This window comes from Neofelis nebulosa, chromosome 8 (genome assembly GCF_028018385.1).
Source record: "Neofelis nebulosa isolate mNeoNeb1 chromosome 8, mNeoNeb1.pri, whole genome shotgun sequence".
NCBI classification, from domain to species: domain Eukaryota; kingdom Metazoa; phylum Chordata; class Mammalia; order Carnivora; family Felidae; genus Neofelis; species Neofelis nebulosa.
The window spans coordinates 39,735,623-39,753,107 of record NC_080789.1 but is presented as its reverse complement, the minus strand read 5'-3'; the positions used below and the strand labels follow the sequence as shown (position 1 = coordinate 39,753,107).

Here is a 17,485-nt window from a genome sequence, read left to right as displayed (position 1 = left end):
TTTCCCTTCCAGAGGTGGGGGCGGGGGTGGAGATTTAGATCAGAACTAATTGCTCTGTGATTACTATTTTCCCTCCCGTAGCTCCATACGGCCGGGATAACACGCATTGTACACACAACAGGAGCTAAGAGAGTCAGTCAATTAGGGGAACAATTAGTTCCAGTTTCTATAATTCATTTGAGTTTGTAGATGAAATTGCCTGAAAATATTAAGAACATTAAAGATCAGTGATAAAACCTAAAGAAAGCAATTTATATTCCAGTTCTAGAGGCAGATGCTTAGTTGACACTGCTCTTCTGCAGACAGGTGACGTTAATGCAGTAATAATTATAGTTTGGCAGCAATTAATAAATAGACTGTCAAAACCAGTCAAATTGTGTTCATGGTTTTGGAAGGCTGCTGATTTTAGCTTTGACATGATGTGGCTGAAGTGTTCCTGAAAAGCTCAAAATTGTTAATTAGAGGATGCAATTCTGTAACTCCCCTTCCATGGGTCTTAAGTTGGAAATTTTTGGAAGCAAACATTCACTTGCAGCCTGGTGTCTTCTTTGGGGTCTGTGTTTACTTGATAATTTATATGTAGAAGGATGTAATATGTAGGAATATTCTAAGATTTAGGAGACTGATGAACCTACAACCGAGTCAACTTGAAGAGAGAGAACTTGGTGGGAGTTAGTTTTTGTTGCAATATCATAATGTAAAATTCAGGGGAGGGCTAGAAATCACAGTGGAGCAAGGGTAATAGCCTGGCTTTGAGTGAACTCAAAGTCCTACCTCATGCAGACAAATCTGCAAGTTTAAACCTAGTAAGAGACTAAGGGTTCTCTGGTCCAGGGAATAAGAAAGCAGAAAGAAAGTAAGGAAAACGGTCAAGAACATTAATAATGAATTCAATTTCTTTTAAAGCAAGTGATAAGAAGAAATTTAAAGCCATAACTTTACCAAGTGTTAAGATCAGAGATTACCCTATCCTGACTTAATAATGATCAAAGCTACCTCAACCCAGAATATAAATCCCTGATCAGTTTCACACATCTGCTAGTTTGCCCAGACTTCAGCAAAGGAACAAATAAAATACTGATGTTATTTAACAGTGTGTATGCATAATATTTAAGACCCAAACACATTCTGAGAGTAATGACCTAGAATTACTCAAGTTTAATTCCTCAGAGAAAATCTATATTTTTTAAAAGGTAGCACTGTTGGGGCGCCCGGGTGGCTCAGTCAGTTAAGTGTCTGACTCTTGGTTCGGCTCAGGTCACGATCCCATGGTTCATGGGTTTGAGCCCCACATTGGCCTCTGTGCTGACAGCATGGGGCCTGCTTGGGACTCTCTCTCTTCCTCTCTGCCCCTTCCCTGCTTGCTCGTGCTCTCTTCAAATAAACAAACATCAAAAAAAAAAAAAAAAGTAGAACTGTTACTTTGATGAATAAATAATTTCTTGCTAAAAACTCTGATACAAATAAGACTGCTAAGAAATAACGAAGGCAAACAAACATCACTATCACCCCCCCCAAAAAAACACAATACCAACAGAAAGTTTAAGTATTAAACTTCTAAACCAAAACAAGAAAAAATTCATCGTATCTCACACAAGTTTTCCTAGCCTTTAAGTAAAAATCTTGTAGAAATTTGTGATAAAATTCCATTTTCTAATTTAATTCTAGGACTTAACCATGAGGAAAGCAAATTAATACTCTCAGCTCCTTGTCTGTGGTGTTTAGTACTTATATCAACTTTTGCACTCTAATTAATTTTACTAATCCTTTAGTTAATGAATAAGACCGGGGGCGGTGGGGGGAAGCATCAATTTCAAGAACAGAGGTAGAAAATTGTTAATTCAGAAGTGACCCACAGCTCCCAAAGCGTTCTTGTCAGCATTGCTTTGCGATCCTGTTAATATTTTATTTTGTTTTATTGTTCTTCATAGAGCAAAATGTTTCACAGTTAATCTCTACGGTACTTTTGTTTCTAAGCTTTCTAAAAGACATTGATCTGGCATTAGCCAAATATTTGAATATAAATTGATTTTATGCCGTACACAGAAAACAAGTATTTTATTGATATAAATGGTTTCTTTATTTGTAGAATTACACTAAAAATTATTTTGAAACAGCATGATTCCTTTCTGGACAGTATTAGAATTTCATGCCTAAATCAAGTTGAACATTAGTTTTATAGGAGTTTTTTGTCTTCTGCAATAGCATAAATGTCTATGGTGAGAAGTGTCAAGGGAGTAGAGATGTAGTCAAAAGCTTTGAGAAAGAAGACGTAAATGTGAGATGACAGAATGGTCACGTGCAGAGAAATTATTAAAGCTTTTCTCTGTTTTAGGCCTATTCATAAAGACAATACTTAAAGAATGAAGTCATTTTCTTTCAATCTGCTTGTTAAGAGCAGAACACTTGGGTCTAAATTATATATGCAAGACAGTAAATGCACAGATATCATGGAAACCGGCCACTGTAAGAAAGGGGAAGTCTGCATGAAATTTTGAAACTACAAGCCTTGTACACTGACATTCTGTTATCAGCTGCCATTCTGACATCAAGTCCCAAGCATCCTGCACTGAATGTTTATTATAGTCTTTAACCAGCACGGCCAAGACAGAAGTCTCAAGGACAGGATAGATCCCCACGGTTGTTTATTGCCTCCATTCTTTTACCCTCTTCAAAGCCACGCTGTTCTTACCTCATCTAGAATGCTGTGTTCTCACTCAGAACTGTATTCAGGCTTTGATGATGGACTTCTATAAAGTGCCATCTCCATCGGCTGATTTCTACAGAGACTTTTCTTTTCTCCAACACGCTCTGCAAAACGCTGGCTTGCTTCTTTACTTGTTATCATGAATAACAGCATGATTTTGCATGCTGCCCTTTTTCAACACTGAATGCTCTATATCTGTCTTGTCTCTACCAGCTGCCTTCTCGCTCTTCCCTTGTCAGCATTTTGTGAAAGAAGAGATTCAGTAACAATGTGTGCCCAATATTGTGTAGGTTTTATATTCACTTTGGATTTGAAGCAGGCCTCCATATTTCACCACTGAAATGCTCAATCAACCCTCCAATTACCGATTCTCTCCAAAATTGAACTTAAGCTATTCTAACATGGAAAACTTGGAAATGCATTCCTTTAGGTATGCTGTTATTATTTTCATCTTTGCAGCTGTAAACTTTCTAGTAAAGCTACATTTTCCCTCTTCTGTCTACTTCTAGCCTGGAAAATTCTGATTTTAAGCTGGCATTCTAAAAGTCTCTCTCATATTTCAGTTTGGCTTTTAATTTTACTCCATTTAAGAATGCTTTGCTAGTATTCCTGCCTTTTTTTTTTTAAACATAAAGCTTGCACACATTGTTTTCTTTTCAGGGATAGTTTTTCCCAGTGATTTTTGTCCTTGATCACAAAAGCCCCTGAGTGATTTCTATGAAAAAATATCCAGTAAACAAGCGGAATTTTATTAAGTCCCAACTCCTATTTTTATTCTATATTTCACCTTCTGTAATACAGGGTGACTTTTAGATGATTGAAATCAACACTCATATTTTATTCATGTTATCAGTACACTTTTATCTTAGGAAAAGTGTTAGTTCATCTGTAACATAATATCTAGTTATGAATTTGTAACAGTGTGCCCTCACTCTGAAATGTCTCCTTAGCCAGTTGGATATTAATTGAGATTCTAGATATTGATATTAACCATCTTACGGAAAAGCAATTGTATATTAACAGCGTGGAAGAGAAAAACATTTGGCTAAATACAAATTTTCGCCTAATTCATCATAGTTTATAACCAGACTGATGAAAAAAACTTGACATTGTAGTCATCAATGATCTTGACCTGTACTACAGAGAACAGTGCAAATCTTCCTGTATCTGTTGTTTTACAGTGAGGTTGAGATGATTTCTGCTTAACATTTAAAAGTCATGGTAATATGGTATCTTGAGATTGGAAGTCATTTAACACTTTCAAAGAAGTTGGGTACATTCAGCCCAAGTAGTTTAGATCACTTTTCAGTTTTCTTTTAGTATGTCATAAATATTAAATTTTGATCAATAAGTTTGGGAAAAAAGGCCTGAAGATCTTTGAATTGCCTATAGAATGACTTTATTTTGATGAAATTCTGAGTATGAAATAAAAAGGCAATTTAGCTCCATATACTGCTGTCAGTAAGCCAGCATGCTGGCTCATGATGCAAATAAGCAAGTATTTACAGATCGCACTTCTCAATGCAAACTAACACACTGAACTCCTTGAACTCCTTCTCTGAAGATCTGACATGCACACTGTGCTATATTCAGCAGTCTTATTACTGAGCCAGCCACTCAGATGGAAATGTCATTAAAGCCAACTCTTGGCCAAAATGAAAGTTTACAAGTATCCACAGGTAATGAATTTTATCAAAGTCCTATTTTTCACAATGATGTTCACTTACATGTGGGATGGTGACTTGATGGTATATTATAGGAAACCTGTTCATAAGTTCACTTTCTTAAAGCGGTATGATCTGGGTTTGTCAAGATGAAAGAAGACATGAAAAAAGTTCATCAATGTATCTCTAACTCTATCACACCTTGACTTGATGGAGAAACCAAAAACAATCCATTGCTTATGAAGAGACCAAAGCAAAGGAGGAAAGCAGCAGTGAAAGAAAAGGAACCCAACAAGAACCACTTGGAGATTATGCTACTTAATGAACATAATAGGCTATCTGCCTCTCAAATATCCTTTCCAAACATTTGACTCCCTGGATTTACTTACTAGGTGCTCCCAAGCAGATCAAGGTATAGTTGGTCACTGTCCCCTCATGCAAACTTTGATTAATCATGGGCACATGAGAAAATAGAATGTTTAATTTGAATACCATATACAAAATTAGAACCCTACCTTAACCTTTCAAATCTTTTAAATTAGATCAAACCAATCACCAAAACTAATTTTCTCCTATTTTAAATCCATTTGTTTGTATGTACCTAGCACCATAGGATGTAGGGCAATCATCTTCATTTCAATTCATACAATGTGGGGAAGATACAGCCCTATTCTAAATAGGAGAAAATATAATGAGTGTCTCTTAAACTTATTGATAACCATAAACTAGGGGGTCAAAGGTACACACAGGTAAAGGGTTTTAAGGGGTCAAGCTTGCACAGCATAGTAAAAATGCTAGCCAATAGAAAAAGTAAATTTTATTTTTGTTATTGTGGAAATCAGATTATGAAGTATTTGTATATCGTAGCTTTTGGCTGCAAGCAACAACAAGCACAACACAAAATGGATTAAACCATAAGGAAAAGGTATTATCTCCCATTGCAAGAAGTTCCAAGGCATGGTGGTGGTAGCTTTAGCTAGTATAGCAGCCCCACAGCATCATGAGGGTCTTGACTGCTGTCAACTTTTAGTATCATCATCTGTAAAGCACCAGCCTTCTGTGCTGGATTCTCCCATGATCATATGACTGCAAGCACTTCCAAGTACCACACAGAAACACAACCACCACCAGCAGAAAAGAGATTGCTTTCTGTGTATATATAAGAGTTAGAAAAATTTCCTCAGAAATCACCCAACAGACTTCCTCTCCTATCACAATAGCCTGAACTGGATCACATGCCCTTCCTTGACTAGCCAACCACAGGCAAAAACAATGAGATTACCATGATTATATATGTATGTATATATATATATAGAGAGAGAGAGAGTAGGGGGGGACTAATAAAGTTCACCCATGAGTAGAGATAAGGAGCTGAAAAAAATAGGGCTTGTCTTAAATCAGAAAGACTGATTAGGTGAGCAATTGACACATGATTTTATTATTTCGTGAAATGTGTGTATTGTTCATTCAGGTTTCACGTGCCCAAGTTAATTTGTTGGCACACAACCGAAGACAGAATTTAGGAAGAAGAATAAGCCAAATCATCATATGAAGATATGTATACTTCATATCTGATATATACACATAGACATACATACATATATCTAGCATATAAACTTAGTCTTTGGGCCCCACTATAATCAGATAAGTTAAATCTCAATCATCTTCTATCTGGCGGTATCTTCTCTCTGTAGCCTCCTAGAATTATTTCTACTACAGCATGTAACACATTGGATTCTAACCATCTGTATGCATCCCCAAGCATACAGATGGTGAATGAACTACTTGAAATTTATCCAAAGCACCTAGCATCATCATGTCAGACACATTGCAGTCATCCAATATATTCATTCATTCAACATCTATCTATTCATTTATTAGTGAGGCAGAATTCCATAGACCCTGGAGCTAGCCTGTTTCACTCTAAATCCTTGCTCCAGCGCTTACTAGCTGTGCAACCTTTGGCGTGTTTTCTCATCTATAATAGATAATAATATTGCCTGACTCACGGGGTTTATTTTGTGAGCATTAAATGAGCTTCTATGTTTAAAGCTCGTATAAAAATGTCTGGCTAATACTATGGGCTTATAAAGGATTATTCTTTTTATTTATTAATACACTATTTCTAACTGTAGACTGCAGAATTTTTCATCATATTTACCACAATCTGAACTGTGGTATGGATGGATTTTAAAGCTTTGCTTCACTGTGTGACAAAACAATGACAGTTTGAGCACAGTTTGATAAAAGAGGGCTTTGAGTTGCAAGCTTAGATTTTCTCTCAAGCGCCTGCAGCTCAGAAACAGCAAGTGTTCAGAGCTGAGTTTCAGCAATGAAAGATGGGAATTCCAAATTATCTATCTGTAGCTTCTATAGAAAACATTTTGGGAGCCAATTGGCTTGATCCAGCTAAGCTGTATCTCTTCATTCACTGCCAAAAGCATCTAGCATCTTACTATACAAAAGTTAAAGAGAGATAACTTCAATTAATATTGTATACAATGAGCATTGTTGCTGAAAACTATCTTAAATTGAGCCATGAAAGATCAATTTCCTCTGTAGGTTTTCCCATCTACCATTGTAGCAAAAAAAACTTGAGATTTTGACCCTTACTGTACAACTTCTAAAACATTGCAAAATACATTTGACATATTTATAATGCATTTTAAAGGCAATTTTGATAGCTTTTCTTCATTATGATTCTGACATGCTTAACAAAATCTTAGGAGGCCCTTTCCAGTCATCCAAGTTCTCAACCGAGTGGTGCTTTTTAAATAGATGGCTGCTTTTAAAACTACAACAATATTTTATTAATAGAGAAATGGGTACACAGTAAATAGAAAAACACCATTAAATTTGTGAATTCATTAAATGCTTTGAGACAATTCTGTCCTATCCCAATTTTCAAAATTTATTTCCCTACTGTAGGCGGGAAATTTTCAATTTTGTTTAAGACCCCTTGATTTTCTGTATCATTTTACAGTAATTCAGTACTTGGACTTTGAATTGGATATAATTTAGTTGTTTCCATTCTTTTCTTGTCTGCATTATAGGTCTGAAGAGGAAAATATCACAGCAATAAATTTAATTTCCATTTGGCTCATGGATTTATTTTTATTTTAGTTAGTTCTTCTGAAATTCGTATTGCCTTCAATTGCTAAATATAATTGTGTTGATTGATCTTCCGGGAATGAGAAACTCAGTTTGTTAAAAATTTTATCAAGTTTATTGCTTTATAATACATTATTTGTAAATAATGCTAATGCTTTCTCTTTGTTCTGTAGGAAATGTATATTTTATGTATTCTAAGAAACCATTAATTACAAGATGCGTCGTTATTTTATATACTACCAAGAAAAAATGCTACAAAGTAAAGTATGCCGAAAATAGTTTCATATCCCTTGAATTTTTATTTTGTACTTATCGAAAAATCATTCAGACTTAGGTTTTATTTTGTGTCACTTTTGTGCATACAAATGAGGAAATTAAAAGCACAATAGATTGCTTAATATGTTCCTAAATTTCTAAACCTGTTCTCAAGTTAGAGTTAATGATGCCCATCTCTTTTTGTGCACCATTTACCTTTGTGCTACCAGTAGTGTTGGATAAAGCATTTCTTTAAATGCTGTTCCATTAATGCTTCCAGAATCTTCCAAGACACTTGACTCTCATTCTGCTAGTTTTAATTATGTAAGGTTACAGTAGAAAGCTTTAAGACCACAACCAGGATTCAGATTCCTTCCTCAAATGTCCTTTAAATGATTTGTTGACTGGAACATCAGTGGGGATAACAAGCAGATTGGGAGTGCACAAGCCTGGCCAATAGTGACATTAAGATGCCATAGATTATAAAGCAAATTCCCATTTCTGAGATGCAAAAATGTGAAAAAATACATTTAATTGAATGTTTTAAATACTCATCTGTCAGTTGGCCTCCACGGCATTTTTCTAGGCTTTAGATCACTCTGTATGATCGGTTCTATCACTCTCCGACATACATTTAATTATGACTGCAGGGCAGACTTAGAAACAGAACTTACCGACTCTGGCTATAAATTTAAATATTCCCCAAACTACCAAGCCTAGTGAACTACACAGTAGGTTTTACTTCTGATGATGCCTTCCTGATCACAAGGTGAAGCTACTCTGATTATTATATTAGTTTTTATAGTATACTATATGATAAACTCAGACCTGGAAACCAGGCCAAAGGAAGCAGGGTAACTGCACAAATGGCACTGAACAGCGGTCATGGTGTTTGGAAGCCTCGCTTCACCACTTATTACCTCTGTGACAAATAAGCATGTTTCTTCTCTATGCCTCAGTTTTTTCCAGGTACTTCATAGCTTCAATTCCTAAAGGAGACAATCTTATGTGCCTCACTCACTTTTTCATGCCAAATAGTGTCATTGGCCTTAGGCCAGCACCTAAGTGAGCTGCCCTTGAGTCAAGTGCTCATCCCTCCATAAATCCACTGTGACTATGGCAGAAGGGGTGGCCATGAATTCTACCTAGACTCTTGCCCATCATTAGAGTCTGTGAGCAGGACAGTTTCACGGAAAAGGAGCTATGAATGGGTAAGGACTGGGGTTCATATCTTGAGTACATCTCCTACCTACCTCCCACTTCTGTGGGATCCAGGGTTAGATCTGTCTCTCCTCAGAGAAAACAAAGTTGAAAAAAGAAAAGAATGATCTTGAACAAGTTGGGCTAACTTGGAAATATACCTGAGTAGTAGTGACTTTTTTTGACATAGAACATTATTTTTCACACAATCAAAACTAGAGTGAGATGGGAGAATAATCAAATTCTTATTACAACCAGTATCCTTCCACCTTTAAGGAAGATGGACCTTGAGGAATGGCTTTTGCCTGTCCTGGGGCGACAAGAATGGAAGAAGATGAACACCAAAAAATCCAGAAAACCAAATTATACTTTAAAAGCAATAATTTACATTAAAAATATGACAAAATAAACTTGATAAATCAAAGTTTTCCAACCTCTACTAAGAGTAGCTGGCCATTGAAAAAGTTTGATCTCTAGTTTTTAATACAAATGTTTGCTATTCTACTGTTTTCAGCGCCTCACATCTGTACCTTTCTCTGCTTATTTCCTTCGGATCCAAATTTCCTAATTCCTGGTCCTACTTGTTACTTCTTATTCATGCTTTTCCATCTGCTGCTTGGCCATCAGGGTCATGTTTCTAGTTGTGTCACTATGTCAAGAAGATGACCGTGATTTGCAATTTGCCACTATTGGTATCAAGAGATACCATAGCGGGGCATATTGGGTTTCCATAATGGTAGGAAAAGACAGCTAGGAGAAACTCAAGGGCTGCCTTGAGGTTGAGAATCGGGGTCTTATTCTCCTTTTCTCTGCCTTCACATAAAGCATAAGGTTCAGTAGATACTCCTGACATACATCAAGTGCCTGGTACATAGTAAATGAGACCTAACAATAAGTTTTTGTTCTCCCCTTTGAAGGGAAGAAACTAAGAAGAAGAGAAAAGATAAGGAGAATAGGAGAGTTTTGATCAGAGAGAAGGAGAGAGAAAGAGAAATAGAGAAAGAAGGAAAACCAATAGGGCACTCAGTGGCTGCAGAGAAACAGGTTTACAAGAAGGGAGACAGAAGGCATATAGCACTTTGTACAGAGCCAGGAACTAGAGACTGTGGTGATGGTTCCTTGGGTGCACATTTATTACCAAGTCCATTAAGTTTCATACATTAAATATGTACAGCCCTTTGCAGGTCAGTCATGCTTCAATCTCAATAAACCAGTAAGTCAATAAATAAGTAGATTCCTAGGAAACGCGGCTGGTGAGCGTTCAGTATTTCCTTCCTGCTTGCGCTCTTCCAAAGACACTTTCATCATAAAAAATCTACACACCTTTTCAGTGTTCGTAGTGTGGTATTTTTAGGGTCGGGGAGAGATGCTGATTCTATACTCAAAGGTAGGCAGAGCCACTTATATTCAATGTGCAAAACTATTTATAAGAAATACTGCCTGAGAACCACACTCTAAAGCAAAGTCCTCCCTGTACCTCTTAGGAGGCTTTTGTGGCTAAATAGGTAAAATCTGGAGGCAACTAGATCTACTTTGGAAAGAAAAGAAGAAAAAGACCCAGGAGACTGTACTTTTTTATGGTTTATGAAGGTAGGTGGCCTGCTGTGCTTCCATTTGCTCCAAGGTCTGAAAACAACCTTTCATCTCTCGCCCTTTTACTGGGACTATCGCCAGAAGTCAGCTGTCATCGCCATGAGAGGGACTATGTAACTTCCAGTTTCCCTCTTCCTTCCTTCAAGAGCAAGTATCTATTTAAACTAGAGAGAAGATATACCTTAAGTCTGACATTCAAACATCTGTAAACTTGTGGAAGGTTTGTATAATGCTGCTAGACTTCACTTACTGCCTAAAAATCCTTGGGTGTGGAAAGAATTTTAATGAAACCTCGACATTAGTTCTCCCACCCCCAAAAAAAATCTTCCAGAGTGGGTGCCATATGTCCATAGGTCAGATTCCTAGGGAGCTGTTCTGGGTCTCATGTAGCTTGCTGGGGAATGCTTCCTGGGTAGGGAAACTGGGAACGCAGGTTTGGGCAAAGCGAGTTTCTGAAAAACTGAGGTGCAGTCACCACAGGCTTTTAGCTGATCCTATAGGGCCCTTCAGAGATAAAATTGAGGCAGGGGCCAGGCAACCAGCATCCACTCATCAATTGGATGTGGGCTGTCCCTGGGGAAGTGGGTTTAACCTTGGGCGGGGCAGCTCCCTCCAGTCAAGGGAAATCATTTAAGAGAGATCACTCAGCTCTGAGCTGTCTTTAGGCAGCACTCTCTGAAACTAAGGGCCTCATTTCTGAAAGGAAGGGAGAGATTCACATGGCATCCTCTTATGGTTCCCACCTACACCTACAGAAGGTCAAGGAAAATTCTGATGGAATAAAATCACTACATTCTGCCCTCCATCTCAAAAATGCACTCTAACATATTCCATGGTATCTGCTGGATTCTCTATGATAATTACTTCAATAGTTACTTTCATTTTGGGGCATTTCTGCCTTTGAATGCTTTTTTTTTTTTTAAGTAATATTTTCAGCATCTCTTTTACCTTTTTAAATTTTTTTTAACATTTATCCATTTTTGAGAGTGAGAGAGACAGAGCATGAGCAGGGGAGGGTCAGAGAGAGAGGGAGACACAGAATCCGAAGCAGGCTCCAGGCTCTGAGCTGTTAGCACAGGGCCTGACACGGGGCTTGAACTCACGGACTGTGAGATCATCACCTGAGCTGAAGTAGGAAGCTTAAGCAACTGAGCCACCCAGACGCCCCTCTTTTACCTTTTTCTCCTATTTGCTTTTTAATTTTGCATGTGATTATTATAAAATACAATACTTAAATGGAAATAGTGCTTTCTCCAAAAATCGTTATGTTTATGCAGTATGGTAGACAATCTCACTATATAATCTGATAAATCTGTATCAATTTATAGACCTAGAGATAGGCATAATTAAAGTCCTACTAAGAAGAATATAAGGGACAAAGGGAAGTTGTCATGGGAACCAAAAATCCTGATTTTCCTCATTTTGTACCATAAAAGTATTAACCTCTATGATACCTTAATATTTTTCTACATTGTATTTTAACCACTGGCCACTTTGAATATTGTATTTGCTATATACATAGCTAAGTCATCACTTCCTACAATTTAGCTTTTTACATTACATTTTAAAATAGTTTTTTTTTTTTTAATCTGGCACTAGGCAGTTAAACTCTTCCTGCAAGAACCAGTTTTTCTTAAGAGCAAAATAGTGTTAAAGGTTTTTTTCCTCTGTGTAATTTAAAATAATTCAGGGGCGCCTGGGTGGCGCAGTCGGTTAAGCGTCTGACTTCAGCCAGGTCACGATCTCGCGGTCCGTGAGTTCGAGCCCCGCGTCAGGCTCTGGGCTGATGGCTCAGAGCCTGGAGCCTGTTTCCGATTCTGTGTCTCCCTCTCTCTCTGCCCCTCCCCCGTTCATGCTATGTCTCTCTCTGTCCCAAAAATTAAAAAAATAAATAAATAAAATAATTCAGATTTCTAATATATTGACAATGTAAACATACAGGAGAAAAAATGATTCTACCACAAATTTAACATTTTAAATTTATCTTTCCAACCTCTTTGATACTGAGTTTTTTATTTTGAAAAATTGGACATATTTCATATAATGTTTCATAATTTGCTTTTTTTCATCTAACACTTACAATGTATTTCCAGGTTTGTAAATATTTACCGTGAAGATAATTTTAACAACTTTATTTAACGGATTACCATAATTTTAAGTCTCTCTTTACATAGTTTCTGCTCTGTAATATGACAAATAAGTTACAATAAACATCTTTAAATTGTTTGTACACCCCAGATTAATTCTTTACTGTGAAATCCTAGAAAAAGAATGTGTACTTCTACAGCTCTAAATGTATTTTTCTAAATGTTTATTTTTGAGACAGAACACAAGTGGGAGAAGGGCAGAGAGAGAGAGAGAGAGAGAGAGAGAGAGAGAACCCAAAGCAGGCTCCAAGCTGTCAGCACAGAGCACAACACTAAGCTCGAAATCACAATCAGTGAAGTATTACCTGAGCCAAAGTCTAATCCTTAACCAACTGAGCCACCCAGGCACTTAACACTTTTATAGCTTTTTCTATGCTGTTAGTTTGGCCTCCATAAAGTATTTTTCTATTCTATGGGCTTTCCCAATTGCTCACTTTTCTGAACCCTCACCTTCATATCTACATATACCCACATTTAGAAATGAATATATATTAGCTTATTGTTATTTTAAGTCTTAGGTTTTTGACTATTTGTGAAATTAAACGCTTATCAGGAGGATTTGTATTCCTTTCTTTGAGAACTGCTTCCTCGTGTCATTCGTACTGAACTTTCTCCTAGAGGGGAATTTATTTTTCTATCCAATATTATTTCTCTTGGCATATTTCAAGATGCCAAATTCCACTTTAACCAACTAAATGACTACACTCTAAAATTAAGTAGGGGCGCCTGGGTGGCGCAGTCGGTTAAGCGTCCGACTTCAGCCAGGTCACGATCTCGCGGTCCGTGAGTTCGAGCCCCGCGTCAGGCTCTGGGCTGATGGCTCAGAGCCTGGAGCCTGTTTCCGATTCTGTGTCTCCCTCTCTCTCTGCCCCTCCCCCGTTCATGCTCTGTCTCTCTCTGTCCCAAAAATAAATTAAAAAAATAAATAAAAAATAAATAAATAAATAAATAAAAATAAAATTAAGTAACCCGTTTCCCATTGGCAAAAAAAGGACTTGTGTTTTCCATTTACTGGTAAACCAGTTCAAAAGAAAATCATAAATATCTTTCCAGTACCAATTTAATTGTTTAGTACTATGTAAGTGTTACTATTAGAGTAGTCTAGTGGAAGGAACCTTGAATCAGGCTAAATCTTTGTAGGACAAATCACTTAACCTCTCCACATCCCAACTGTTTATGTAAAATAAGACCAAGTTGCTCTTCAGGGTGTAATGAGAATTGAGAATATTATACAAATGACAGTATTTTGGCACCCAGTAGGTCAGTAAGTGGCATCTTTAGTTTTCAATAGCCCCATTAGTTTTATTGTATCTTCAGATGTCCTTTGTTATAGTGGTAAAGTATAAGCTTTTTATTCCCATAAATATGAATTGAAGAGTCATGTAAATGCTCTAAGTTTTTCTATTTACAAACAGCATTATCTCTCAAAATATGAAGGACTAAGAATATTAACAATCAGTCTCTTTGTCAGTATATTAGATCCTTAATTGCCCATTATATTTTTGTATTTTATGAAAGACTTTCATTTCACAGTTAAGTCAAAGGAGCATTGTCTATAATCTTTTCTTGATTTAAAATAACTAGAAATAATACAGATAATACCATTGACAAATAACAGTGGCAAGTTTATAGCTTTTACCTTTTTTGATAAAAACACTTCTAAAGCATACCTCATATCTGAAGAGGATTGGAAATATTCATTGCTTCATTAAAAAAATATACTGAATATACTTCAAATCCAACTTCTATCAAACAAGTATTTTTTAAATAGTCTTTTAGATCATTCAACTCATATGTAGAGATGTTTTATATTCCATTATAAACTGGAGCAACATGAAAATATTCAACAACCTGAGTGGCAAAGGACCCAACCATCTGTGCACACAAAGGCTAGAAAGGAGTTTGGGGTGGCAGCTGACCAATCTAGATGACCAGCAACAATACCCCACAGAAGATGCAAAAATTGAACTGAAACCTAATTAGACAATATACCTTAATGATGGCACTGTTGTATGTAGGCATTTGCATTTACTGCAATAATTTCTTTTAAATTCTACAGTAAACCATGATTCTTCAAATATCCTCAACTATCCTACAGAGATAAGAAATAATGCATATCATATCTGGTAATTCTCACAGCAGAGGACCAAATTTAGTTTTTGAATACATACATACTAATATTTCATACATATGTATGTGTTTGTGTATATAATTCTAGTCTTAGCTGACTCACATGAAATATAAAAGCTTTGTTATTATCAATATCAGTAGTTTCACCTAAGTTATGCAAACCAGACTCCAAATTTTAGCAGGGAGACACATCCTAAGCTAAACACAATCAGAAAATCAAGAAAACCTTCTAGAAAGTGACTTTGAGTTGGAGAAAAAACTACAGTTTTCCACCATCTGGAAAATTCTGGATTGCCAAGTATTACTAGGGAGGGTAAGAGCGGGGGGGGGGGGGGGGGGGACAGAAGGACCGATTGACTCATCTATTGATACAGTCCTAAACTCATTGAATAGATTACCTCACTGCATACTCAAAAACCTTCTGTCTTTGGTAGGATTATTCTCACTTTACAAATGAAGAAACTAAAGAACGGAGAAGATCTAAGCCCCTATCTGTCTAACTCTACCCTTTCACGTTATATTAGTAGCTACTAGTGGAAAATTAAAAGCTTTAAAAAAAAAATAACATTGTAAAATGAAAACTGATTACCCGTGTGTATTTATTAGCCTCAGCCATCCCCTCCTTCCATGAAATCCAAAAATCTCTGGATTTTAAGATTATAATAATACATCCATACATCAGAGATTATTCTACTTACTGTTTATTTCCACTAAATACCTAAGCATGCATAATTAATTCACAAAAGATTCTAAATCTATAAAAATCCTTTATCTCTTTTCTGGTTATTTCCATTTCTTTGCAAAAGGGACTTATAGGTCCATCAACTTTCCTGCTGAGACTATGAAGTTACTTTGCCCAGACATGTTTGTATTTATCTATTTCTGCCCCAAATCCTGTTCCCTTTCTTACCAGCACTGCCTGAAATCTTAAGTCATACAGTAAAATTCATTATTAAAGCCCAGAATATGTTTAGGTTGGAGAACAGGGCTTCAATCCTGCCTCTTTAGAACGCCTTCTGCACTGCACATGTACTAAAAAAAATCCAGGTAAGACAGGTTTCAGTTTCTTTACATTTCAGAAGGCAGATAAATTAAGAGGTCAAATGTCCTATCAGAATGCATTCAGCCAAGAAATAGAACCAGAACTGAGGTCTTCTGTATTCAAGGCTAAGAGGTTTTCACTGGCTACCTTAGGGACTAATTGTTTTTTTTTAATATTTTGGAGATAAACATTTAAAGTAATTGAATACATTAACTTAATAGAATAACTCAATAATCTAATCAAGATGAATCAACAGAAATGGTTTGACAGACATGTTTCATCATCATTTCCTTGATACATACAGTCAATCATGCCACATTTACAGTGGCTTCAAACATTTACCCAGCAAGACAACTGAATTATTGATCATAGTATTGTCTACAGTAAATGTCAAAAATAAATGACTGGGAGGAAAATGTACCATCAATAAATGAAATTCAAAAACTTCTCTAGGACACTCCTGATATCTTACAGTGTCCATGTTATACTAGTATTCTCTATAACCATTTTAAAAGTAACTAATATTTTGAATGCATGCTACCATTTATCAACATTTTGAATATAAATATTTAATCTTTCTTTCCTTTTAGAAAATACAAAATGTTCAGAGTATAGAGCATATATGTTGTCAGCAACTGTTTCATACACAGTTCTGTAATGTACAGGTTAGAAGTTAAATCTGCACAATAAATAACTGGCAGTATAAACAACTAGTAGATTTGACGGCTCACATAGTATTGTTGGGACAGTGTTTTCAGTAAGTATGTCTGGTCTTACCTTCTAGGAAAGACTCTCCACCGTGGTTCCATAAATACTTTATGAACCAACATGAAGTAATATGCTAATGATAGACTATTTACCCAGGGAGCAGGTGCACTCTCTAATGTGTTTCATCTCTGGTACACCTTTGATGTGGGATCAGTTAAGCCATTTTGAATTGTTCTTTGTTTTATTTATTTATTTATTTTGCTTCCCTCCCCTCTTAGATTCATCTGAACCTAAAATGGTGAGCGAGAGTCACCATGAGGCCCTGGCAGCCCCGCCAGTCACCACTGTTGCGACTGTCCTACCACATAATGCCACAGAGCCAGCCAGTCCTGGGGAAGGAAAGGAAGATGCCTTTTCGAAGCTGAAGGAGAAGTTTATGAATGAGTTGCATAAAATTCCACGTAAGTACTATATATGGTTGGTAGAGTAAAAATAAATGCTTAAAAAATGATCTTATGCACGGGGTGTGGGGGGTGGGGTGCTGGAGGACAGAACTCCTCTTAACTTACATTTGATTTTTGTTAATTGTTGGCATGGTAGCATTCCAATAATAAAATGGAGTATTAGAAATGGAATACTTTTAAGTCTTTAAATATACTTTATACATGAAAGCCCAGTTTATAAAACATTTCTACCTTGTGTTTCATGCAGGTGGGGTCTTTTTTAAATGTCTATTTTTCTCTAGAATACTAACGTTAATGAGTTTACTGTATATATTTTTAACTTGTATTTATGAAATTATTCCATTATAAAGATTATTCCCAAACAATGGCTAAAATGGACTTTCCAATATTGCAAACTTGATTTCCTTTAATTTACTAATATATCAAAATCTTCTGCATGGTTTTTAAATTTTTCTTTATTCTCA

The 17,485-nt window shown here is 36.3% G+C and overlaps 1 protein-coding gene across 5 annotated transcripts in view; it reads left to right on the top strand.

Annotated features, from left to right (window-relative positions):
• SYT1 (synaptotagmin 1) overlaps window positions 1-17,485 on the top strand; it is a 558,476-nt gene that overhangs the window by 328,311 nt on the left and 212,680 nt on the right. For all 5 annotated transcript variants that reach the window (XM_058741937.1, XM_058741939.1, XM_058741938.1 and 2 more), the window contains one exon: window positions 16,836-17,018. In XM_058741937.1, coding sequence (XP_058597920.1) covers window positions 16,853-17,018 — 166 coding nt within the window. In that variant the 5' untranslated portion in view covers window positions 16,836-16,852. The remainder of the gene's footprint in view (window positions 1-16,835; window positions 17,019-17,485) is intronic.